This window comes from Colossoma macropomum, unplaced genomic scaffold (genome assembly GCF_904425465.1).
Source record: "Colossoma macropomum unplaced genomic scaffold, Colossoma_macropomum, whole genome shotgun sequence".
In the NCBI taxonomy this organism is placed as follows: domain Eukaryota; kingdom Metazoa; phylum Chordata; class Actinopteri; order Characiformes; family Serrasalmidae; genus Colossoma; species Colossoma macropomum.
The window spans coordinates 8,778,085-8,804,200 of NW_023494788.1; the positions used below are offsets into that span (position 1 = coordinate 8,778,085).

The window sequence follows — 26,116 nt, forward strand, 5'->3', positions numbered from 1 at the left end:
TATTTAAAATGTAATACTTTACATTACATTCTTCCTTTTTACAGCTGGGGCCACAAAAAAACTGACATTGCGTTGACACAAGGTGTAGTAATGTTTAAGTGTAATTCAAGCATAAGACATAGATATGCTGGACAAGATCAGTAAAGTTGTACCACCACTGACAAAATTTACGTCCTCAGTTAATGTCCTCTTGAGAAACAACAGAGAATCTTATTGTCTCAATATTGCTTACTTTGCTTGTTTATTTATTTATTTTTATTTATTCATTCATTCATTTGAAGATTCATCAGAAGATTGATTCCTGAAGCATCATTTAACCCAACTGTTGGTTCAGTAGGGGTGGTTCTTGGTGTGCTCCATGATGACTATGAGGGCCAGCCACGTCTCTTTCAGCAGTGGGGACAATCTGATCAGGAGGCAGAAAGAATTTGTAGGGACTGGACTGCAAAGGTCTCAGCTCAAAGGTGTAGGAGTACTTGATGCCCTGGTCATAGCTCCAGTCAATGGAGCCACCACTAGCTTGGTCTGAGAGATAGAAATGAGAATTTGATTAGAGGGAAAATTTTAGTATTGGTAGAACAGAATCAGCTGGTAATCAACATGAAACAGGTTGATTTCATTAGTGACATAATTATCTTCATATGTTTGGCAGCTGTATTGTTTGGATTTCCTGCTCTGCTAAAATGAAATCAACCCTGATATTTGGGGTTTGGAGAGTTTATTCCAGAATTATTTTAAGGGACCTGCAGCTGCTACTCAAATATGATAAACCCTAAAAACAATAAATAGGGTGCATCGAACACTTCCAAATTTTGATATTTGCACTTTGTAGGTGTACAGAGTGAGAACTTCTATATGTTATGCTATACAGACTGTACATGTTTTCGTTTATCAATATTCTCACAATACCCAGCTTGCATTGTACAAATACATCACATAACCATTGGGAATCCCTACCTGTCCTGACTGTTAGCCTAGCCACTAAGCTATAGGCTAACAAAACAAACATGCTAGCATTAGTGTACGTCAATCTTCAAACAAAATTGTGAAGAAGTCAGCAATTCTATCTTTATTCGGTGGAAAATGAGTGCCAGAGATGTTTTTACCCTTAAAGTCAGAGACTGAGGTAAGTTATTTCGATAACCTCATAGCTACCTTATTAACTCTAGCTTTTAGCTTGTTGTTTCATCTTGGGAGTAGATGGATTAAGTTCTAGCTCTGTTCTACTTACAAGCGACGTTGATGATGCTGCCATATGTGTACTTCGTGCCATACAGACTCTTCAAGGCAGCAACAGCCTCCCCTGCAAGTTTATGCTGCAAGAACATAAAAGGAAAGTTTATCATGTAACACAAAGCACTGAAAGACCTGAACTACTAAGTGTCAGGTGTAGATAGGAAAGGAAATTCTATTTTTCAGGTCTCACCAGTTCTGCCTGGTCCCTGCAAGGAGTCTTGGTGTAGCCATAGGGGTACAGCAAAAACTGAGAGTAGCTGTGGATGGACACAAAGGCTTTGATCTTGCCATGAGACTTAACAAAGTCCACAATGGCCTTTACCTCAGATTCTGAATGGGCATAGGCTCCACGGTAGGTAGCATCACATGGGTCTTTACTGGAACCAGGGCCTGGAGATCAAAGTGCTTCGATCTTTAGCTTGATGTATTATTGTACATAAACTACAGAAAAGTCAGTATAACTTTGTATACAGTACCTCCAAAGTTAGCATCCCAGTTCCTGTTGGGGTCAACTCCAACACACCTGGATCCAGGATTGGGCTTCCTTGTCTTTGCGCCACATGCGGTCCTAAACACATGGCAGATTAGAAGAACCATCATTTATTTGGTTACTGTGATGGACTGTAACCGTGTAACAGATCTTACACGTAGGTTAATGTTTTTCTGAACATGTGAGGGCTCACAGTGGTGTGGGTGAACTGGAATCCATCAGGGTTGGCGACGATCTCCAGGAAAATGTCAAACTTATTAAGGATGGCAGTGAGAGCAGCATCACGGTTATAGGAAGCCGCAATCTGCACAATGAGACAGACATGTGTTACAGCTAAATGATACACATACTTTCAAATGAGTTTTGATTCACCTCAGGATCTTATTTATATGAGTTAAAACCTTCTTGGCAAACCAGGTTCCACAGGCCTGGGTGACCCATTCTCTGGAGTGGATGCCAGTGTCAATCCAGATACCAGGGCGGTTAGGACCAGTGCTAAACTATGTGAGAGAGCAAACAAAACATAACTTAGAAGAAATGGATAAATTTGCTAACAACAAAAGTAGTTCCTTGTTGTACACCTCATTCTTTCCCCATCTGTTCACTGTGTCGTCTAAAATTATTTATTTTAATGAAACATTATAAACAGTTATTAGCAGTAGTGACTTACCTTCAGAACATTCAAGGGACGGCGCTCGTAGCTTCGACCAATCACAATTTTGCTAACTAATTTAGGGTTCTCCTTCACCAGCATGTCGATGAAGCTGTTAATCTGAAAGTTAGAGCTCCGTGGTTAAAGATGCAAATCTGATGGCCAGTCAGAGGTCAAACATCAGTGAACGTGAATTTACATAAAACATGTTCATGGATCAATATCCCTTTCCTGTTCCTGCAACACTTCTGATCATGTCATCAGTGTGTGCTAGATACTCCTCCCTGAGCCACTTGAAAATTAATAAAATCAAGTAAAATTGTTCACTAAGTCTATCCAGGATCAACATGAAGATAAAAGTCCTGTAATATGAAAATCTAGTCTGGATCATCATGAATATGATTCACCTGAATCAACATAAATCAACATAAGTAAATCTATTCAGGGTCAACATGAAGATAATGGTCCTGAATAGATTTACTAATGTTGATTCAGGACCATTATCTTCATGTAGATCATAAATTATTAGTAAATCTATTCAAAATCAACAGGAAGATGGTGGTCCTGCATCAACATTAGTAAATTATTAAAAATCAACAGGAAGTTGATGGTTCTGGGTCACAATGTGCCAATCTATTCAGGATTATTGTGAAAATGAGGGTCCTGGATCAACATTGGTAACTCTATCTAGGGTCAATATAGACATGATGATCCTAGATCAACGTTTATAAATCTATCCAGGATCAATATAAAGACAAAGGTCCCCAGCCAGCATTGCCAAATCTGTTCAGAATTAATGGTTCTAGATAAACATTAATACATCTGTCCAGGATCAACAATGTAGATGATAGTCTTGAAACATTAGTAGGTCTATTCCGGATCAACATGAAGATGATGTAGATCAACATTAGTAAATTTGTCCTGGATCAACATGAAGATGAAGATATTAGAATGGATATTAGAAAATCTCTTCAGAGTCAATATCATGATGATAGTTCTGGATCAAAATTTACAGAGCACTTAAGGATGAGGGTCTACTCTGACTACTTTAATGATGACCCTTAACACTGCTACTCCTAAGACTATTCATAGTCGTTATTGAATTGATGACATCACATGGTTTTGACTGATTAAAAGAAATCTTATTCCAGGAACAGTTAGGGGAATATTGACCAGGAGCAGGTCTGATCTGAAGAAATCACAGTCATCATCTACAAGTTGTTTAAGCCATACCACATGAGAAAACCTATGCATTTTTGGACTGTGATCACATTAAATTGTCATCACATGACTTTAAAATCTCTTGAAATAATTAAGCTGATGGAGACAAATATAGGCTATAAACACACCCCTGTGTAACAAAGGCCAGGACATTAAAGAAGAATAGTTCTGACCTCATCCAGGGTGTGGTAGTTGGCGTAGTCAAAGTCATCAGTGGATTTGGGCTTATGAGCACGAGAGCGCATCATCTCCTGCTGTTCCTTATCCACAAGGTCCTGGTGGAAAAAACTATTTTATTAGCAAATTTAAAGTTACTAGAAGTTTAAATTGACTTCTACTCTATATGTTAACGCATTTAGGCATTTAGAAATCATAAACTTTATAATTTGTGACTTTTCAAAATTTGAACTTTTTTTCAAATGATTACCAGAAACTACAACAACAAAAATAATAATAACAACAATGATAATAATAATAATAATAATAATAATAATAATAAAACACAAAACTTCCCAACCTGATTTCATAATGGATCTTGTTGTTCTTCAGGAAGCTCTTGACCTTGTGAAGACTGGTTGAGGGAACATGAACATCAACAGGCAGAGACTCGTGAACGGGCTCCCTCCAGAAGTCCAGCTGCACACAGGTGGACAGACACATGCAGCACATTGATATTTTACATGCAAACGCTAATGATATATAAACTACCTACAACATTCAGGAAGAATTTTACCTCAAGATATTCATGATCAGTCAGGTTCTTCAGCAGAGAGATCTGAACATCATTGACTGCAGTGATCCGCAGGACCTGGTGTCTATTAATGTCAAGTTCAGTAATTCATGAACTTTCCTTACCGGTGATTAAAACACATAATGTTTATCATCACTGATCAAGAATAATTTTACAGAAGAAGCAAAAATGTTCTTAAATTTGATTGTATCTTTTATTCTATTATACTAAGAATTTATTCTTTGACTATTTCTATTAATCCATTAATCACAAAGTTTTGACATGGTGTAAACAGCAGCTGGAACATTCAAACTCTATAAACAAAAAAAGGTTTGGTTCCAACAATGATGAAATATATATAAGCTTATTTTGAACACATACCCTTCAAAAGTCTTCCTGCCAAAGACGGCCGAAAACAGAGATGCCAAAACCAACAGCTTTCTCATTTTGCCTCCAGTAGCAGAGCTGCTCTGTGACTTTGGCCTTAGATACTGTTTCTACACTGATGGGGTCGTCTGAGTTGCTGCACAGAACTGACAACAGAACAGTTCCTACTTTTCTTCATGAAACAACTGACAAACAAACACAGTTACACTATAACAGTCCCCTAAACACACAAAAAAGACGAAGTTTGTTACATTCAAGAGCTGCACAGATTACTTTTCTGCAGTACTTTCACATACTTATTATAAATGTTTAATATTTAATATGTTAGCTCTATTTAATCTTCAAAACTTTTATATATCAAATTACAGCACATGCATAACAGAGCAAATATCATTGTGTAACTATTAATGTTTCATCAGCTTACATACAGTGCTCTAAAGAAGTCTTTTGACACTCTCTGAATACCACTAATGTCTTGTTTATGTATTTTGTACCAAAATTAATGTGTCATTTATTCATTCATATTCATCAAAGAGGTCATAACAACCAGCCATGAGAACCGAATCTCTGAAACTTCAGAAGATCCTATAATTAACTGAAAGCTAAGACAAGTAAAAGTACTGAAACATTAGTGTCTCTTTCCTTTATGCAGATCAGTATTTAATATTTTGTTTAGGTCAACATTTTGTTGCATGTCTTTTCTTTTTGATAACAGCTTCAAATCTTCTAGGAATGGAGTGAATGAGGTTGGACGTCTGACGCTCCGTCAGGCTTGCTGGATGTTGCTTTTGGATGGTCAGAGTGAGGCAGGTTTTGAGCACGTCCTGTCTCTCTCTACCACGTCAGCACATTTCTATTTTTGATTTTGGAGTTTTCAGCATATCTTTAATATTTCTTAGTGACAATTTTTACAATTGTTTTTGTCAGATTAATACAACACAATATTCACATTTTCTTAGTTTTCTAACTTTCTCTGTTTTTCAGTGTTAATGAAGTTTAGAGTCAGGATGGTGCGTCAGAGAGCTCTGGTTTGAACGGGTGCCTGTGGATTAGTGTTCCAGCATTTGTTTTAAAGTAAAATAGGGGGTTTAGGTGAATGATTTCTAGCTCACTATTGCTCAGTCAGACTGAAAGTATTGATTGATAAGTCATGGTAAATAATATAAAACAAATAAAAGAGTTTTATCATCCCAAAAAACAAATGATGATAGATGGGTCCAACTTTTTGAGCGCAGTAGATCCATATTATAATGCAAAAGCTATTGTTTTTGATCATATGATTTGTTTTTGTTTTATAAATTTAATTTACAAATATCCCAAGTGATGTAACTGTATTCTTGTGTTTGTTTTTTTATTATTTTTATAGACATCATGAATACATGAAATACATGTGTGATCATTATTGTAATTATCAGTGACCTTACTGATAAAGTCTGAGGTGCATTGAAGTAAACACCTAATACTGCCTTGAGAACAATTAACATTGAGAACATTAATACAAGATACTCATATTTGTCTGTCACAGGTAACAGAAGAAGTCTACTACACCACTACACTGAAATAAAGGTTCTGTTCAGGTACATTTTTTGTTCATCAAGGTACAAACAATGTAAATGTCCCCTCAAAGGTACCACAGTGGTTTTAAGGTGTAGTTGTGTACATTAAATATGTTTTTCCCAGGTGAAAAGTACGGATTTATACCTTTTCATAACCTAATGTTTTAAAACAGAACAATAAAATAAAACGTCTGGAGACGAGACGGGGTGTGTGGAGTCAGTACAACTTAGAAAATATAATTATAATGGATTATGGTACAGTTATGTTCCCTGACCAAAGGTACTGAGATGTACCCCTGTGGCTTCCACCCCAGTGACAAGAGGAGTTCTGCCCCAGTGACTGTTTTGTACTTTTATTTATGAGAAGTGTTCCATTGTTAGAACCTGCCCCACTGTCTGTATGGGATATGACAGTAAGTGGGACAGACTGTGATAGTAAAAGAAAATAAGAGCGTAGACTAATTGGGAGAATAATTTATTTAGGCACATTTGTCATTTTTAATATTAGCAGCCTTATTGTTTATTCTTTGTTAAATCTCTCTGCATTATCAATCCTCTCTTTCCTCATCAGTCATGATGCCAGTTTTTTTAGTGTGTACATTTAAAATATGCATACATTTTGCATTTCAAATGGAGATTTATTAAGTACGGGGAGATTCACTTGAAAGAGGCCCCGAATATTCTGTCGTAACTCCCGTTAGGATGAAGCAATCTGAACCAAAAAAATACTCTACAAACCTTGACGTTTGTGTAATCGATTGCATTACATATGATGCTGGAAGTGATCGTTTTTTGCCAGACACATGAAGGGGTACGGGGGGTATGCACCCAGAAGTTGCAAACAGAGGTTAAACGTTGCGACGGCTGTACAACACCTACCTTATCGCTCTAACTCAGGGGCGTCCCAGCTTGTTCAAAGCTTCATATACTGAGGGGCACATTGCACATTGTTTCATTCAGATTGCTTCGTCCTAGCGAGAGTTATTACAGAAATTAGCTGATCCAGCTCAGCACAAGTGGAGAAGCAGGAGTAGCTGATTGGCCTTATTTTTCCTCTCATTTTCACACAGAGAGTGGAGCATTTTGTGTAATTGTTTCACTTTGTTTTGCCATTGTCCATTTTTTTTAACACTTGTGTGTGATATCTTGTGGTATCTGGCTAAACCCAGTCAATGCACGTGTTTTTTGTGTTCAGTAGCTTTAGTCACATTAGACTTTAAAGAGATTTAGTTTGAAAAGCTTCAGTCACTGTTAACTGTGAACATACTCTGAACATTTTATTTCATAATAACTGTACTGATATAACAAGGTTGACTGAAGGTGTCCTGAAACAAATATGATCATATGTTTTGAAAAAAGCCAATCTATTGATGTAACATGGTGTGATGTAAGATCCCTTGTTGAATAACAATTGTTGCTGTAGTTAAAGAAGATATACTGCTGAAGCAAAATGAGGATCTCAAAACCACCACAGTTCGCTGGAACACTGTAGCAATCGTTTGTCATTTAACAAATCATGACAGGCATTTATGCAACCATATGTGATAGTTCTTCACAATTGATTTCATTTGTCTCGAAGAACTGGCAGGACCCTGCTGCCTGATGCACTGTAAATAAACCTGATCAAAAGACTATCAGTGCACTCATATTAGTTGTCGTGTAATCAGAGTACTTTCATTTCATTGAGAGAGCTCCACAAAGATTACCCAGGCTTTGTGAGACTTGCAAAATGTAGAGGTTACATTTCATAACCCACTGCAGTACATGAGAACACCTCAACAGAGCATAAACAACATTCTATTGTGGAGGTTGACTCAAAGATCAGTGTGAAGCAAGGCACTTGCTAGTCCAGCAACTGATTATTTCAGAATACCTCTATGGCTGCCTGTGTGCACTTTAACACTCTAAAATCCACTGATCACGCAGTGATCTACAACCCTACCAGTCTGTCAGCTACAATCGCAACTCAATAACTTGCTCACTGATGAAGTTCTCAGTGCAGTAAAATGCCTGAAACAGCAGTGCAGGCTCAGCTGGGATTCCTACTTAGACTCTGAAAAATCATGTTGCGAAAAGATTTCCACCAAATTATTTGGACTTTCTGGTACAGATAACTGTTTGCTCAGAAGGTTCTCACAAGATTAGAAAGGTTCTTATATATCACTATCTATAAGATAAAAGGGAGAAGAAGTCTACTTTGGTGAGCCCAATGAAATTTTGCTGTTTGAAAAGTCATCGTCTAAGCCAACACATCATGCCCCCCTTGAGACGCAATGTAGGTTTGTCATGAACAGTGACATTTCCAGCAGGATCTTAGCATAAAACTGGGGAAGTCCAGAGAGTGAAATAAAGATCTTTGTTGTTCTTACCAAGGCCTGGCAAAAAATGTACACAACTTTAATGTGATTTAAGTGAATTGGAAGAAGTTCTGGGGATGTATTTATGGAAAAGATTTGGGTGACTATTGACTTCTAGTGTTTGTTAGCTACACTGATAAACTCACAGCTCCAGTTTAAAACTAAAGAAGAAAAATATGGACATCAAACATGTCGTGGCTGATCAACTTTGTCTTTGGTAACTAGACAGGTGTGTAAATTTGATTTATTGGCAAGCTATAACTTTAAAAAGTGTTATCAAAATATACCAGTGTGGTTCTTCAGTCTGATTACACTGCATCTTGACCATATACAGGCGCATGTACTCGTTGATGTCTTACAATCTCTCTCAGCTTCTCCCTGTGCAAGTCAGGATGTTTACAGGGTTGTGTATAGGCTCCGATTAATCTTAACATAGCCTGGCAGAAAGTATGCTACTTTCTTAGCAGTCCCTCGGCAATGCAGGTGGGCTCTAACTTCTATTCTGACTTGATGGCAGTCTGTTTAATTTTCCTACTAATGTTCCAACATGCTTGGAAAACAAGCATTTAAAACCTTTACAAAACTTTACAAAAGCAGTCTGCAAGGCAGTTTCTTGTCTCCACTTTATGGTGCTGAAGCATAAACTCCAAACCACAGGCACCTCCATTAGCCATCACATGTGTCCAGGGCTTCAACAGTGTCATACAGGTGGACAAAACAGACACAAAAATAGTCAGCAATTAGGTAACTTTTGTGTTGGGTTACCCATGTTTATCCCTTCCTCCTAATCAGGTCCTTTATGGCAGCGGTTCTCAATTCTGGACCTGGAGGCCCACTGCTCTGTAGATGTTAGTGCTTTCTCTACCTTAACACACCCACTTTAACACAATAATGGGATATTAATGAATTGATTAGATGGATCAGGTGTGTTGGGGGCTGGGAAAACACTAAAAACTGCAGGGCAGTGGGCCTCCAGGACCAGGGTTAAGAAACACTGCTTCATGGGTAACTCTAATAGAGACCTAGAGGGGAAAATTAATAAAAGGCCCTAAAGCTTAGGTACCTTGAGTATAGTGCTACAGACGGCTTTAGAGCTCACTGTGTGACTCAGGTGCTAAGCCAGTGCATGCATCAATGCATCATCTCCTTCCACAGACTAAGCCTTTACCATGACTACACTATGATAGATCATGTGAAACAGGCTTTACAACTACACATAATCGACTAAAGCAGTGGTCACCATCCCTGGAGATCTACCTTCTACGGAGTACAACAATCTGCCATTCATGCTCCAGATGATTAACTGTATAAGTCATTGATTGGATGGATCACATGCATTAGTGTAGGTGGAACAGGATTGGGAACCATTGCTATATAGCACTGGTTTCCAATCCTCCCCCCACCTACAGCAGTGATCACCAACGCTGTTCCTGGAGATACCTTCCTAGGGTAGTAACAATGACAATCTACCACACTTGCTACAGCTAATTAACATCTTCAGAAGTCCTTGATTGGCTGGATTCAGAAAAAACAGAGAACAGAAAAAGTGTTCCTGGACCAGGGTTGTGCACCTGTGATAGCCATTTTGCGCCCCCCCCCAACCCCCCACCCCCACTCTTCAAAACTGCCACCATCAAGTGTCTTGGATTACATCTGTGCAACATAAAATATAAGGCAAGATTGTTTCAGCAGTTTATTTTTCTCTTTTTACAAGATTAGATGGATTATGGCTCTTGTGTGGGCCCAAAGCTATTATATTTGCAAAAGTCTGATTAGTTGACCCTGGCTGCTGGACTACTTTAAGAAAGAGATGTCCCCGTTTCCTTGTTAAATGACCCATCAACCGTCAACCGAACTGTTGGTTCAGTAGGAGTTGTTCTTGGTATGGTCCATGATGACCATGAGGGACAGCCACGTCTCCTGAGCAGTGGGGATGATCTGATTGGCAGGCAGGAGGAAACCGTAGCGACCGGTATCTCTCAGCTCAAAGGTGAAGGAGTACTTGACGCCCTGGTTATAAGTCCAGTCAATGGTGCCGCCACTAGCTTGGTCTGAGAGATATAATTGACAATTTAATTAGAGGGGGAATTCTGGCATTGGTAGAACAGAATCAGCTGAAAGTCGAGACAGAACAAGTTGCTTTCATTAGTGACATAATTATCTTTGTATGCTTGGCAGCTGAATTGTTGGACATGCTGTACTGTTAAAATGAAATCAACCCTAATATTTCGGGGTTATAGGGGGACCTGCAGATGCTACCCAGATATGATAAGCCTAACACAATAAATATGTTGTGTCAAACAGTTTTAAGATATAGACTGACAATTTTGATATTTGCACTCTGTAGATGTTGTGTACAGAGTGAGAAGTCTGTAAAGCAGGCCTGGATCCCAGATCAACCAGATCCATTTCCATTAAGTAACACTGTGAGTTTTCGGTCTTTTAAGGAATTACTGATCTGTATTGAACCGATTGGCATTTAAAGTGGCTTTTGTGTTATTCAGTATGCTGTAGTGCAGGAATAGATCCTCAGTATCACTGGTTTTACAGAATTCATTGTTTTATTTGATGCTTTACAGACTGTACATGTTTTTCGTTCATCAACCGTCTCTCACTACTCAGCTTGCATTGTGCAAATACATCATACAACCATTGAGAATCCTTACCAGCCCTGACTGTTAGCCTAGCCACTGAGCCATAGGCTAATAAAACAAGCTAGCATTAGCATAACTCTCATTTCAGTCTTTGTAAAGAAATCAGCAATTCTACCTTTAGTCAGCAGAAAAAGGATAAAAATTATTTTTTCACCCTTTAAAGCCAGAGACAAGACGGCAAACTAAGGTAAGGTACTTCGACAACTAGGTAGCTACCTTAAGCTAACTCTAGCTTTAACTTGTCCTCCGCATGTGATGAGTCATTTCTGTTGTTTAAATAATCTATTCTCTTCATTGTAATGATGACCTAAAGACTACAGTTCTATGGCTGCAATACAAGATTAGACTTTGTATGAGTAACTCCCTTCCGTCTGCATCCCCCAGCTTAAAAAATAAAACATAAAAACAGCCCACCCCTCAAAAATCCACCTCAAAGTAATTGTAGTTTCTTACATGAGATCAGATGGATTAAGCTCTAGCTTTGTTGTACTTACAAATGACGTTGATGATGCTGCCATATTCGTACTTAGTGCCATACAGACTCGTCAAGGCAGCAACTGCCCTCTGTGCAACTTCATGCTGCAAGAACATAAAAGGAAGGTTTATCATGTAATATAAAGCACTGAACGGCCTGAGCTACTAAGTGTCACGCGTGGAGAAGAAAGGGGGTTCTATTTTTCAGGTCTCACCAGCTCTGCCTGGTCCTTGCAAGGAGTCTTGGTGTAGCCATAGGGGTAGAGCAACATCTGAGAGTAGCTGTGGATGGACACAAAGGCTTTCAGGTTGCCATGAGACTTAACAAAGTCCACAATGGCCTTGACTTCAGGCTCTGAGTGAGCATAAGGTCCACGGTAGGTCTCAGAGCAAGGGCTGCTACTGGAGCCAGCACCTGGAGGTGATAGATGGCAATGCCTCTTTGTGATGACCTTCTGCTGGATCTCTTTGATGCATATGGCAACATTTCAAAGCAACAAGTTAGCTTCATGCGCAAGTATATATACTGTACCTCCAAAGCCAGCATCCCAGTTTCTGTTGGGGTCAACTCCTACACAAAGGGATCCAGAGATGGGCTTTCTTGTCTTGCGCCACATGCGGTTCTAAACACATGACAAATTCTAATCATACAGCAGTCATTGGTTTACTGGGAAGTGATTCATTATAACCATATAAATTATTGTAGATATACATGGTTTCACATGTTTCTAAATGGTTGGAGGGCTCACAGAGGTGTGGGTGAACTGAAATCCATCGGGGTTGGTGACAATCTCCAGGAAAATGTCAAAACTGTCAAGGATGGCGGTAAGAGCAGCATCACGTCCATAGTCAGTTACAATCTACACATAGAAACAATAAATGTATGTTAGAGCCAAATGGTACATGCATGGGTTTCACTTCTGTTCAGGATCGCATTAGTACAAGTTTGTTCTGTCAAGGAAGGAGGAAAATTTAACCTTCTTGGCAAACCAGGTTCCACTGGCCTGGGTGACCCATTCTCTGGAGTGGATGCCAGTGTCGATCCAGATACCAGGGCGGTTAGCACCAGTGCTAAACTGTGAGAGAGCAAACAAAGAGTAGTTCAGCCAAAATTGCGGATTAATTCCACCTCTTTCTGTTTTCCGTTGGTTTCAGTGTACAGTCTAAAATCATTTATGAAATGCACCTTACCTTCAGAACGTTTAGGGGACGGCCCTCATAGCTCTGGCCAATCACAATTTTGCTAACCAAATTAGGGTTCTCCTGCACGAGCGCATCAATGAAGCTGTTGATCTGAAAATCAGGGCAGTAAAGGTCAGGCAAAAGTCAAACTATGACTCATATATATTGTCTTGCATGAGAAGACATTTTTAGGTGTATTGCAATGATCCTACCTCCATCACTGTCATATGACCTTAAAATAGCTTAAAATAAGATTTGAACTAACCACACCCATGTGCAACCAAAGCCCAGACACCAAAATAATGCAGTTCTAACCTCACTCAGGGTGTGGTAGCTGGCGTAGTTGAAGTCATCAGTGGATCTGGGCTGAAGAGCACGAGAGCTCATCATCTCCTGCTGTTCTGTATCCAGAAGATCCTTGGTGTACAAGGAAGCGATTGTCAAGCAAAGTGAAAACAGCATTGACAACAATAAACCACACTCAAACAGTTTATTTAGATTCATTTCCAGGTAAAGTCTTGTAATAGTATCTACCTGAAGATCCTCAATCATGATATCATAGTGGATCTCATTATATGCCAGGAAGGACCTGACAGGCTGCAGACTGTGGAATGGAACACGAACATCTACAGGCAGAGACTCATCAATGGGCTCCCTCCAGAAGTCCAGCTGCAAACACAAGAGGACAAATACACAAAGGACATTGTAATCTTTGGTATTCATATGGAAACGTGGTTCTGTATATGCAAGGAAGTTCCATGTATCAGCTGACTAGTATACAATCAGGCTTATCAAATGCACCATGTTTAATTGAATTTGTAAAGTTCATGCCATATGATTCAGTATTACCTCAAGGTGCTCCAGCTGTGAGAGTTCCTTTAGGAGAACAATCTCAGCCTCATTTTTTGCAGTGATTCGAAGGACCTGGTGTCTGTCAGAGCATAACATCAGTCATAGGTATTATAAATCAATCAAGCAATGTTTTATCTGTATTTGTTTTTATTGTTCAGCTTACTTTCACAGAGAATCCCTAGTATTTTTAGATTACCAAATTTGTTATAACTTTAGGATAGTGGTCTAAGAGATATCGCAATGATTATTGTGTCAATGATTTATATAATAAATGATCACAAAACTCTCTTTAAACTTGTTTTAAGGACAGTGTTATATGTAAAATTATCATGATCACTACTGAAAATGAGCAAACACCAGTTTAACATGGACTAATATTTTACGTTTTTGTGGATACCCATTTGTTCTCCTCCAGCTTCTTCATTGCCAATTCCCACCTGCTTGGTCTCCCCCATCATGCAATGCTAGCTGGGAAGTTGAGGGCTAGCACATTTCCTCTGAGATACTTCAAGCGCCAATGAAAAGATTCAGTGGCGCTCAACACGCTTGGAGGAGAACATTAACTGCTAATTCTGTTATGTCAGCTAACATATGCCTGTGTTGGCTAGCATTGGGGTGAGTGATGGTGTAAAAGAAGGTCTATCCTGCCCACCCAGAGAGAGCAAGGACAATTATGCTCTGTTGGACTCCCAGTCACGGATGGCTGTTGAATCACTGTGGATGGACCTCACAATCCTCTGACAATAAAGCCGATGCTAGAGGGTTGCACCACTCACAAGCCCAATTTCATGCTTTTAATGACACATTTGTGTAGATTCCACTTTTACATGAGGAATCTCCTGTGAGAATCTGCCCAGTGTACGTTGAGAAGTTAAGTTCTTCAAAGACCTTATCAAAACACTGAAACATCATAACCATATCACATCAAAACTCTAAAACCATAGTAAAGCCCTGAAGTATTAAAACTCCAACTCACTCTTTGAGCTCACAGAAAGTACTGACCTCAAAGTGCCTCAAAGACTGAAATGTACTATGTGTGTGGAAGCTTACCCTACAAAGGTTTCCTTGGCAAAAACAGCCACAGACAGAGCGAGCAAGACCAAAAGACGCTTCATCTTTGCTTCCTGCAGTAGAACCGTTCAAAGTGACCATGGCCTTTTATAATTCAGCACAAGGTTATGTGACCTTGAGGCCGCCACATGATACTGCTGCTTCGTTTCCCATACCTTGAGTCATATTTACCAAAAGTTTCAGAGTAAGAATACTGATCCAGGATCAGGTCCCTCTTATCTGTGTGATTGTATTGATTAGGATTTTAAAGGGCAAAAACTGGTCCTAGATCATTCGTTCTTCTAGGATAAGCCCTTGTGTCTATAACTGGAACAAGACTGGAATGGGAACACAGCAGCTGCATCCCCTGACTTGACCGTTTATCCTAATGACTTATTATGTATTTTATAGTCCTCTACTGCACAAATTCAAAGTCTGATCCAGTTATGTTTTGAAAAGCAGTCCTTTCTTATAGGTCACTCTAAATCAGAGGTGGGGAACAGTGGGTCAGATGAAAAGGCCTTGCAGAGTTTGGTGTTTTTCCTGCTGTAAAATACTAAATATAGTTGCCTTCACGTCTTCCTCAGAAGCTCCTACTTATGGTTTCAGTGGTTTTAAGTACGACATGATGTGCGTTTAAGCGCTTTTGGTCAGAAACAAAATGGAGAAACTGGAGAAAAAAGAGAGGAAGTTATCTTGCAATATAGGAACTAAATGAAAGCGTGGCACACTCAATGCATTTTTATCCAGTAAAAAGCATTAAAGCACATAGCATATGCTTATATCCCAGTCATTTTACGTGTGAAAGAGACTAAAATGACTTTATTCTATATTTGATTTGAAAGTTGAGTGCACATGAAAGCTACCACAATTTCATAATTGCTAGAGGGAAACTCATATTTTTCAATGAGTCATGACTTTCTAAGTCAACAAAAAAGTAACGGTAGCTGCCGATCATTGTATTGTAAACTGTGTAGTTTAGTTATTCAGCAGCCAAACATGAGCACCGTATGCTAAAATCTTATTATCTACACTCAAAAAAAAAAGATATCTTTTGCTCTAACTTGGATCTAATTTTGTATTTCTGCCTAATTTATTTGATCAATAAAATTTTATCTATCTATCTATCTATCTATATATATATATATATATATATATATATATATATATATATATATATATGTATATATATACATATATATATATATATATATATGTGTGTGTGTTGCCTTCCGTCCAATGACAGCTGGGATAGGCTCCAGCACCCCGCCGCGACCCAGAAGGATAAGCGGTTTAGATGATGTATGTATGTATGCATGTATGTATGTGTGTGTGAATGTGTGTTTGTGTGTGTGTGTGTGTGTGTGTGTGTGTGTGCGTGTGTGTGTGTGTGTGTGTGTGTGTATCTATGAGCATATGAAATGCTTCTAACTGGATAAAAACATTAATCATCTAATGTTCAACCTCTGCTCTTTATTTTGTTGCAGTAATGCAAAAGAAACTTACTTGCTTTGATGACAGAAAAACGAATGTAAACAAAAAAGCATCATTCCAGCACTTTCTGACCAAAACCACTTGAAATCATCTCATACTTATGACCTGAAGTCATAAGCAGGAACTTCTGAGGAGGGCTTAAAGGCAACCTTACCTGGTGTATTAGAGGGAAAACACCAACTTGTGCAACACTCTGACCCTCCATTACCCACCCCTGACTTAGAAGTTACTGATAAAAATGAGTAAACTCATCGACCACGTGGGAACTGGAAAGCGTGGAAAGAAACTCTGACTTCTCATGTTGTTCTTTCATGGCATTGTTGCAACATGGCAGCCAGTAAAACAAGAAATACTTGCAAGTTTTAAGCCCTTGAGCTTATTCTATTTGTATATGATGTTGATACACTTTCATGCCTACATTTACATTTTTAAGCAAATGTAAATGCTTTTACAAACTTTTTCATTCGCACACAGCAGCCTAACAGATGTTAGCTTAGTGTGAGAGGCCATTTGCTTTTAACCCTTAAAATCCCAGGCTTGTTATATAATAAGACTTATTATTCAGTAATTACAGGGACTTCAGTCCAAACTGGCTGAGCTATTCTTAGGTTATAGTAGTGTGTAATAAAACTTACCAAATTGGCCATGTAAGGGGTTAAATGGAAAGTACAAGATTTAAGTTAAGTACATTTCAAGCTCCTAGTTGGGAAGCAGCATTAAAGAATGTGAGTTTCCTACTAGTAAATGCAAAATATTGCAAGATTTCTGACAGGACGTGAAGGCAGCATAAATCCAGCAATTAACTGATCAGTTGAATCAGGTGTGTTTGAGCAGGAAAATCATCAAACTGTGCAGAAATTTGATAATCCAGGACCAGAGTTCCCCACCCTGGTTCTAGATTGTTTTATTGGCTGTTCCCTGAAGCTGGAGCAGACTGACCCTTAGTGCTGTCTGAATACACAGATAACAGAGAGGACACCTGAGGGCAGTTAGCACTATAAGTGTGTTACAGGACAAAGCTCAATAGATCGGAAACTGAAGGAATGTTCATGGAAACAGAGACTGTAAAAACAAGAAAATGACTGAATTTATAAAAAAACGAGGAAAAACTAGAAAAGCTCAGCTAAAAGGAAAAACAGCTCAAGGCTTTCTAGATAAATTGTAAAAACCATAGGAAATAAAGGATGGATCCTCTTTTTTTAACCTTTTAATGGCAACCTTAAGTTGATTTCATTAACTCTTATTTTACTAAAGCGTTTCATCAAAGGATTTATCATGTTTCTACAAAGGAAATGAATATTTATGTTAAAGGAAATCTCTCATGTGGAAGGAGCTCTTTTTGGCTGAGAGTTTCCTCTGCGTGTGTATGTATGTAGGAACATGTGTTGAGACTGAAACCAGTGAAAGTGGTTTAGTGCTGTGAGAACAAAAAACAAGCTAAAAATGATATGAAACTCATTTTTTTGTGGACTTCATGCCACAGATGGTGACCTGTGTTTTATTAGAAGTGTGGGCCAAAGTCAAGGTTGTCCATATTCTCCAGTATTTATTTTTTTAGTTATAGCAAATTAATGGTGACTTTCACTGAACACAGACTTCACTGACAGCTATTCCAATCTGCTTGTGCCACCTCCTGGATACAAAAGGGAGTGCAGGCAGAAGATAAAGGCCCTTCTACACTTTTTCAGAAAGAGAGTCAGTAAAGACAAACATGAGGTCAGAGGCAGGTTGCAGGTCATGACATCTATTTGTAGCTCATTTGTTTAAAAAATGAATACAAAATAAGTGTAAACAATATAGATTAGTGTTTAGGTGTGCATAATTATTGTAGGGTGTCATTATATGGGCTAAATGAAGAGTCTGTTTCTTTTTCTTAAGTACTTTCCCCATTTTTCTTTCAATATATGTAACCTTTAAAGTTTTTGTTCTGTTTGATGTAGGTCATTAACCCCTTACAGTGCACATTTCTGTAACCTAACAATATCTTTGCCAGTTTGCATTGAAGTCCCTGTTACTGAATAATAATCCTTATTATGTAATAAGCCTGAGATTTTAAGGGGTTAACCAGGTCTACAAAACAGACCTATGGTGGTGGTGGTGGTGGGGGGGGGGTTCTCTTTCAAATATAGGCACCACTTTTGCTGAGCTATATAGATTGTATGCTTCAATGTATAAAGAAGTAAAAGCAATCTTTAATACAAAACTCAAGGCTTTTGAAATAACTGACCTACTACTTTCACTGAATATCATTTAAAGTGTGGTACTAATGGCATTAAATCCTTCCTTTTACTGGCTGAGACCGTTTGAAAATATATACTATGTCACTGTAATATTGCAGTGGCAAAATGGGTGCTAATGTTTAAGTGTAATTCAAGCATAAAACAACAGTAATACTTAACAAGATCAGTAAAGTTGTAATACCACTAACTGTAACACCACTGACAACGTTTATGCCCTCAGTGAATGTCCTCTTGAGAAACAACAGAGAATCTCATTGTCTCAACATTGTTTACTTTGCTTATTTGTTTATTAATTAATTTATTTATTAGAAGATTAATTGGAAGATCAGCTTCTGAAGCATCACCATTTGCCCCAACTGTTGGTTCAGTAGGGGTTGTTCTTGGTATGCTCCATGATGGTCATGAGGGCCAACCACGTCTCCTCAGCGGTGGGGACGATCTGATCAGCAGGCAGGATGAAGCCATAGTAACCAGTATCTCTCAGCTCAAAGGTGTAGGAGTACTTGATGCCCTGGTCATAGGTCCAGTCAATGGTGATTCCACTGGCTTGATCTGAGGGACACAAGGGTAACAGTATGTTTAGTATTAAGGCCTAATCTGCCACAGTCGACCCTGCTACATTACACTGCCATAACCCTGCCACAAACATGTCATTGCAGATGCCATAAACAGGCAGCTGTCATATGCTGTCATGAGTTATAAAATCATTTCAAAATCTGTCATGACAATTATGGATAATGGTCACACAGCACTGGTATGTTACTGGAACAAAATCTGTCATGACAACGCATGACAGCATATGACATCTTGGCATCTTATGGCATAGTCATAGCAACGTTATGTAGCATTACTGAAATGTAGCGTTACTGAAAATCAGTGAATAAAAAAGAGAATGTAATCAGCTTTTTTATGCACTATTGCTACGTGCAAAAATGTTCTCTCAAGGAATCCCACTCCACGTACTAGCTTCTAAAATTAACTGAAATGTTTACATTAGACTAACTATCTGGACGGCCGTATATGTATACGGTCATATGCAAAAGTTTAAACGCTCCTGGTGTAATTACATGTTTTGTTGATTTTCTAAGTGAAAATAAGTTAACACAGTCTCTACAGAGAACACACCTAAATATGACATTGTTCTGCAAATTTTAGTGCACAATTTCTATTTATTTGCTGAGTTTATCATATTAGAAAAGAGAAAACGTTTGCACAGGCATGTTTTATATATTTTTCAACATGCTTAATTCAGCAAATAAACCGCATTAAAACAAGCAGAAGTGTGTTTGAAATCATTTTGTTTCATTTTGGAATGAAACAATTGTATTTTGCACATAAACAATTACATGTCCATGTTTTTGTCTAAGCTTGCTTACATGTTAGATAAAATACAATTGGTTATATATTATTTGAATGAAATTATTTTGAACATTTTAAGATTTTAGAGTTATAAATAATAAATATATCATGTTTCAAGTTGTGAAAGATCTGTTTGAAAGTGGTTATCCTGACAACTTAGACCAAAAAACTTGCTTGCCCAACTGGAGAAGAGCTAAGAGACATTCCTACTGGACAATCCTCAGCTTTTGGCTTAAGTTATTTAGCTTCCCAAGAAATCCTGCTTTGTGCAATACCACCCCGCCCGCCACCCCAGTGTCAATGAGTGAGGCTAAACCATATATATTGCACATTTGTGTATATGTAAATGGACTGTTTTTGTGGCATTATAAAAACAGTGCATTCAAAACAGGCAGTTTTTGCAGCTTCTATACATGGACCGTATGGACTGTGGAGTTAAAGGTACATTTTGAAACTTTGACAGTGCTCACATACTACAACTCTTATATTGAAAAAAATGGCAAAAATGAGATTTTCCATTTTTTATGGTTACTTAAGTGGTAGGGCCTTATATGACACTGGCCAAACAACTGTATTATTGTACTTACAGATGGTTTCATAGGTGCTGCCATATGTGTAGCTAGTGCCATAAAGATTCTCCAAGTCAGTGATGGCCTTCCTTGCAAGTTCATTCTGTGAAAACATAGTAAGAAGAATTTTCAAGGAGCATAAAGGACTGATAGACCTGAAGAAAGTACACAAAATACAACACATGGAGGAGAAATTGCATTTTTTCTGTCTCACCAGCTCCTCATAGTCTGGACAGGGAATGCTGGTGTCTCCATAGGGGAACAGCAACATCTGAGAGTAGCTGTGGATGGAGATAAAGGCCTTGAGGTTACCATGGGACTTCACAAAGTCCACAATGGCCTTGACCTCAGACTCTGAGTTAACATATGGTCCACGGTAGGTCTCAGAGCAAGGGTCACTACTGGAGCCATCACCTAGGAAACATATCAAAGCATTTAGCCATGATTTACTACATCGTTACCATGTAGATTCAGGAGACTTCATTTTAAAAGTTATTGAGAATATATCGTACCTCCGAAGCCAGTGCCCCAGTTTCTGTTGGGGTCAACTCCAACACAGTCAGAATCAGAATTAGGCTTCCTAGTCTTGCGCCACATGCGGTTCTAAACACATGAATGAATAAAAAATCATACATACAGTTTTATGCAAAAAAAATAGCTAAAATTTTACTTTTTGCTGATTTTTGAGTGAAAAGAATAAAATAATTCTTCGAAGCTTGTCTTAAAAGCACATGAACACACAAGCAGCTGGGTGATCTGAAAATGAAGCTAGTCAATGCCTACAAATTTTACTAAGAAATGATCTGCAAGATAAAAAAAACTTTCAAATAGAACTGCTTGTATGCTGTGCTGAAAGGCCATATGACAGCAAAGGACCTGCAGGAAGGTTCAGCTGAGACAGGAGTCGTGGTGAACCATTCTACTGTGCAGCATTGCTGATCAGAAAAAAAAAACAAAACAAAACAAAAAAAAACTTTCATTTAAAGTCAACGTCTGAAGTATTCAAAACTGATGAAAGACTGATGAAGTAAAAATCGAACATTTGACCAAAGGTATGTTTAGAGTTAAAAAAGGAGCAGCATTTGATGAAAAGAACACCTTGCCAACTGTTAAGTTTGAGGATGTATCTATTGTGCTTTGGGGTTGTGTGACAGCCAGTGGCACAAGAAACATTGCACTAGTAGATAGAAGAATTGATTCTACTAAATATCAGCAAATTATAGAAGCAAATGTGAGGCTGAGGCTTTTGCAATACATCTCACAGCTCCCTGACTTGCACATCATTGAAAATCTGTTGGTAGATCATGCTGTGCATGCAAGACGGACCAAGAATATTGCAGAACTGAAAGCGTTCTACAAGAGTGAGTGAGTGAAAATTCCTAAAACAGGAAAAGAAAAACTCCTAGCTACTAAAAAGGGTGTTACTAAGTGCTAACTTAATGGGGCTGCCCAAACAATTACTACTTTTTCTTTTTTTTTCAAGTTAATCAAATGTAAAGTAACTATGTGTTAACAGGAAGAAAAAATGGTTTTCTTGTTTTTTTTTTTCTTTTCCCATCAAAAATCACAAAATGTGTAACTTGGCAATAGGTGTCCGAACTTTGGCACAGAACTGTATATATCAAGCATATCACGACATTTACTATAAACAGTTGCCGTACAGTTGCACAAATGTTCTAAAGATGTGGTTTTAAAGTGTTTCAAGACTCACAGTTGTGTGTGTGTAATCATATCCATCGGGGTTGGTGACAATCTCCAGGAAAATGTCATACTTGTCCAGGATGGCGGTAAGAGCATCATCACGTCCATAGTCAGTTGCAATCTACACAAAGGAAACACAGTTATACTGTTAGAGTTGTTATGAAACTTGCAACTGTGTGTATTTAAGGCTTTCTCAAGATACAAGATGGTGTATTAAAGTTCTGAACTGAACCTTCTTGGCAAACCAGGTTCCGCTGGCCTGAGTGATCCATTCTCTGGAGTGGATGCCAGTGTCAATCCAGATACCAGGGCGGTTAGGACCAGTGCTAAACTATGTGAGAGAAAAAGAAAACTAATGGATAAATATGTTCATTCTCAGTGGTAGTGGTACAGTGTGAAACATGATGTATCCACATCTACTTTTTAAAAAAAAATATTATTTAAAGTTTGTTGACAACTGCGACTTACATGCAGAACATTCAGGAGACGTTTCTCGTAGCTGTGGCCAATCTCAATTTTGCGAATTAGTTTAGGGTTCTCCTTTACCAGCATGTCAATGAAGCTGTTGATCTAAAAATCAGAGCAGTGAAGGTCAAGCAATGGTCGAATGACTGTGACTCATATACTTTGTCTTACAGGAATAAACTCAGACAATTTTAGGTGGAATGCCAGGGTGTAGCTAGAACGTTTATAGTGGGGTGCCCCGGATAGAGGGGTGGCAAACTGCTTGGAAGAAATGAAATGAAAATTATTTAATAACTTTCTTTTGCACCTCATAGAGCATAACATATAACAAAAGTACTGTGCTATATTGATGTAGAAGTGCATTTAGGTGCACTTAACTGTGTTAAGTCCAATCTTAATTGTTTCTTTAAGCAAAATGAATGAATGAGGGTTAATGCATTAACTCATTTGTTTGCTTAACGAAGTAACCTGTCAGAGGTACCACCTATCAGAGCACTGACAAGCAGATTTTTGCATGTATCATTACCTGAGTCTTGTAACTTTTCGGTAACTGCCCTGATGGCAGATTTTCACTGTAAAGTGTAAACATTCACAAAGGGTAGGTAGGAGAACATTCCTCTGGTGAGTGCTTAATTGATAATAGCTGACTGTCTGGCCATATTTTAAGCTAGGGTGGCACTGGCCACTCAAGCCACCCCTTGGCTATGTCCTTCGTGGACTGCAATCATGCAATCACTGTCTTATGACCTTAAAATATTTCAATGAGATAAGATTTGTACTAAGCACAAAACCTCATACTACACTGTTAGAAATAAAGGTACAGATACATTTTTCATTCATCAAGGTACAAACAATGTAAATGTACTTCAAAGGTACAGCAGTGGTTTTACGGTCCAGTTATGTACCTTACGTATGTTTTTCCAGGTGAAAAGTACGTATTTGTACCTTTTCATAATCTAATGTTTTAAAACAGAACAATAAAATAAAAAGCCTGGAGATGAGACGGGGTGTGTGGAGCCAGTACAACTTAGAAAATATGTTTTTAATGGATTATGGTACAGTTATGTTCCCTGACTAAAGGTACTGAGATATACCCTTGAGGGTACCACCCCAGTGACACGAGGGGTACTGCCCAAGTGACAGTTCAGTACCTTTATTTCTGTGAGTGTAGGACAAAAACTAAGACGAAACCCTCACATCTCCAAAATTATAACAGGGTACAAGGTTTTTGTCTAACAGCAATGAAATAAATGTATCTCACCACATGTACGTTATCATTTTACTGTTACATCATGCTTATACTTTTGCAATGTCTATGCAGAGTTATTTTAAACGCAGTTATGGTCAGCACATTAAACAACTGCTGTGCTGACCTCGTCCAGGGTGTGGTAATTGGTGTAGTCGTAGTCATCGGTGGATCTGGGCTGAAAAGCACGAGCTCTCATCATCTCACGCTGTTCCGCATCCAGAAGATCCTGGTGGTAAAGACAAGCAAGGAGTTTTAGAGAACTGGAGAGAATTATTGTCTTCTCTGGAGTTTGATGAAATGTGGCAATGTAGAACCACTCCCAGACAACTGAGGAATATCTGAAATCTCTTTTTCATGTAGACAGTCCTACCTGCAGATCCTCGATCATGACATCGTAGTGAATCTCGTTATACGCCAGGAAGGACCTGACAGGCTGCAGACTGTGGAATGGAACACGAACATCTACAGGCAGAGACTCACGAATGGGTTCCCTCCAGAAGTCCAGCTGCAAATGCAGGAGAACAAATACACATTTATTTATGGTAATGCAAGTACATCTGTCATTGTAACGATATCCACATTCTTGATGTCCTCATATAAATAGCTGTTTGTATGAAGTGTTACCCGAAGGTGCTCCAGCTCGGACAGTTCCTTCAGGAGGTTGATCTGCAACTCATTTGTTGCAGTGATGCGTAGAACCTGGTGACTGTGAAATACATCAGGGCCATCAATCATATTTAGTGGATGTTAAAAATGTTTTCGAATAATTTCTACTTGCTAATCCATATCATGTGCTAATGGCTATGAATGTTAAAGTGAGGAGTTGGAGTCATAATCAATGTCCAGTATATTGTCCAGTGCTCTTGAAGAAGAATTTTTTCAATCTTTAAGATGTAAACAAAGTCATTTAGATTAGACTCAAAATCTGCTGTGCGAGAGAGGTGGTCATAGTGGTGGACATAATGAAATGTTTAATGCCCCTGAAAGTTCCCTCACAGAAAGTTATAACACAAAATGCTTAAAAATAAGTTGTGTGATGCCTGAGAAGCTGTTTTATGATAGTTTTACAGTAAGGTTGTGGCCTAAAACATATTTTTGAAAACGAAACATCTTTGGCGGAGAGATTGACGCAGGGCGTTGTGAGGCAAAATAGTTCCATAAGAAAACGTATTTTCTTCAGATTTACCATTATTTTATTATCATCAACAATGTAAACATTATACAGAGATCATTTTAGATAATAACTAAAATTGTATATTTGTTTTATAGACATCACAGCCACTTGAATTGAATGGCTTTGTTTGAACCTCAAAGATTGAATGGAATTCCTCTTTAATCCGCCAGTATATCTTCATTTACCATGATGTTCATCTTTCTGTGACACAGTGAGATTTTTAAGATTATGAACTTACAGTGCATTTCTATTTCTTGAGCTTATAATTATACAGCTCTAAAAATGGGCGAAAGAAAAGATGAAAATTCCTACCCCTCAAAGGTCTCCTTGCCGAAAACGGCCACAAACACAGTCGCCAAAACCAACAGCCCTCTCATGTTGATGGAATAGAGCGTTTTAGTGTAGCACTAGACTTTTATATTTCAGCTATGTCATTGTGACCTTGGGCCTGAGGTACCAGACTGGCCCTTCTGCTGCTTTTCCCACACTTAGTATCTAAATCTGGTATAAAACTGGAATGAGTTAGATGCAAACTCATGGTTACAGAGTGATAAACTGGAAATATGCCTCTGTTTCACAATGTATCTCAAAAGTGTGCATTCTCTTAGACATTCCCTAAATAATTCATTTGAAACTAAGGTGATTAATGACCCTTTTTCAGAAAAAGAACAAGCTAAAATTTCACTAAATAAGCTAACTATCAAATACTTTGTGTGAGCAGCTACAAATTAAAATGGGATCAGAAAAGTAGCTTTCAGAAGATCTAAAACATAAGAGTTGATAAAGAGTTAAGCTGTAATCAAAACTAGAAGAAATGCAGACACAGGGATGCTACCAAGGAGTGGAAGAAATATAAAAGAAAAAAGTGCCGAACTGCTGTTTTTTTGCCGACCTGAACAACTGCCCATCCTGTGTGGTCTGATACTGTTGCTTCATCTGCCCACTGCTCACCAGCCTTTTGGACCAGTTTGACCACCATGGAGCTTCCTGCTGTACAACGCTATGCAAACCTCACCTGTACGCC

At 38.4% G+C, this 26,116-nt stretch overlaps 2 protein-coding genes and 1 pseudogene across 2 annotated transcripts; all 3 read right to left on the minus strand.

Moving 5' to 3' along the window:
* Positions 1–330: 330 nt before the first annotated feature.
* On the minus strand, positions 331–4,812 carry LOC118806729 (annotated as a pseudogene).
* Positions 4,813–10,308: 5,496 nt separating this feature from the next.
* LOC118806728 (carboxypeptidase A1-like) lies at positions 10,309–14,970 on the minus strand. Its single transcript, XM_036568258.1, has 11 exons — positions 14,842–14,970; positions 13,789–13,870; positions 13,474–13,608; positions 13,255–13,356; positions 12,949–13,050; positions 12,735–12,833; positions 12,507–12,617; positions 12,290–12,380; positions 11,973–12,172; positions 11,778–11,862; positions 10,309–10,680 (listed from the first exon to the last, which is right to left on the minus strand). The coding sequence occupies exons 1-11, from the start codon at positions 14,904–14,906 to the stop codon at positions 10,493–10,495; spliced, it is 1,260 nt and encodes a 419-aa protein (XP_036424151.1). The 5' UTR covers positions 14,907–14,970; the 3' UTR covers positions 10,309–10,492.
* Positions 14,971–18,826: 3,856 nt separating this feature from the next.
* Positions 18,827–25,552, minus strand: LOC118806730 (carboxypeptidase A1-like). The gene is made up of 11 exons (XM_036568259.1): positions 25,405–25,552; positions 24,543–24,624; positions 24,289–24,423; positions 24,043–24,144; positions 22,673–22,774; positions 22,437–22,535; positions 22,215–22,325; positions 21,016–21,106; positions 20,718–20,917; positions 20,522–20,606; positions 18,827–19,127 (listed from the first exon to the last, which is right to left on the minus strand). Exons 1-11 carry the CDS (start codon positions 25,467–25,469, stop codon positions 18,940–18,942), a joined length of 1,260 nt encoding a protein of 419 aa, XP_036424152.1. The 5' UTR covers positions 25,470–25,552; the 3' UTR covers positions 18,827–18,939.
* Between the last annotated feature and the right edge of the window lie 564 nt (positions 25,553–26,116).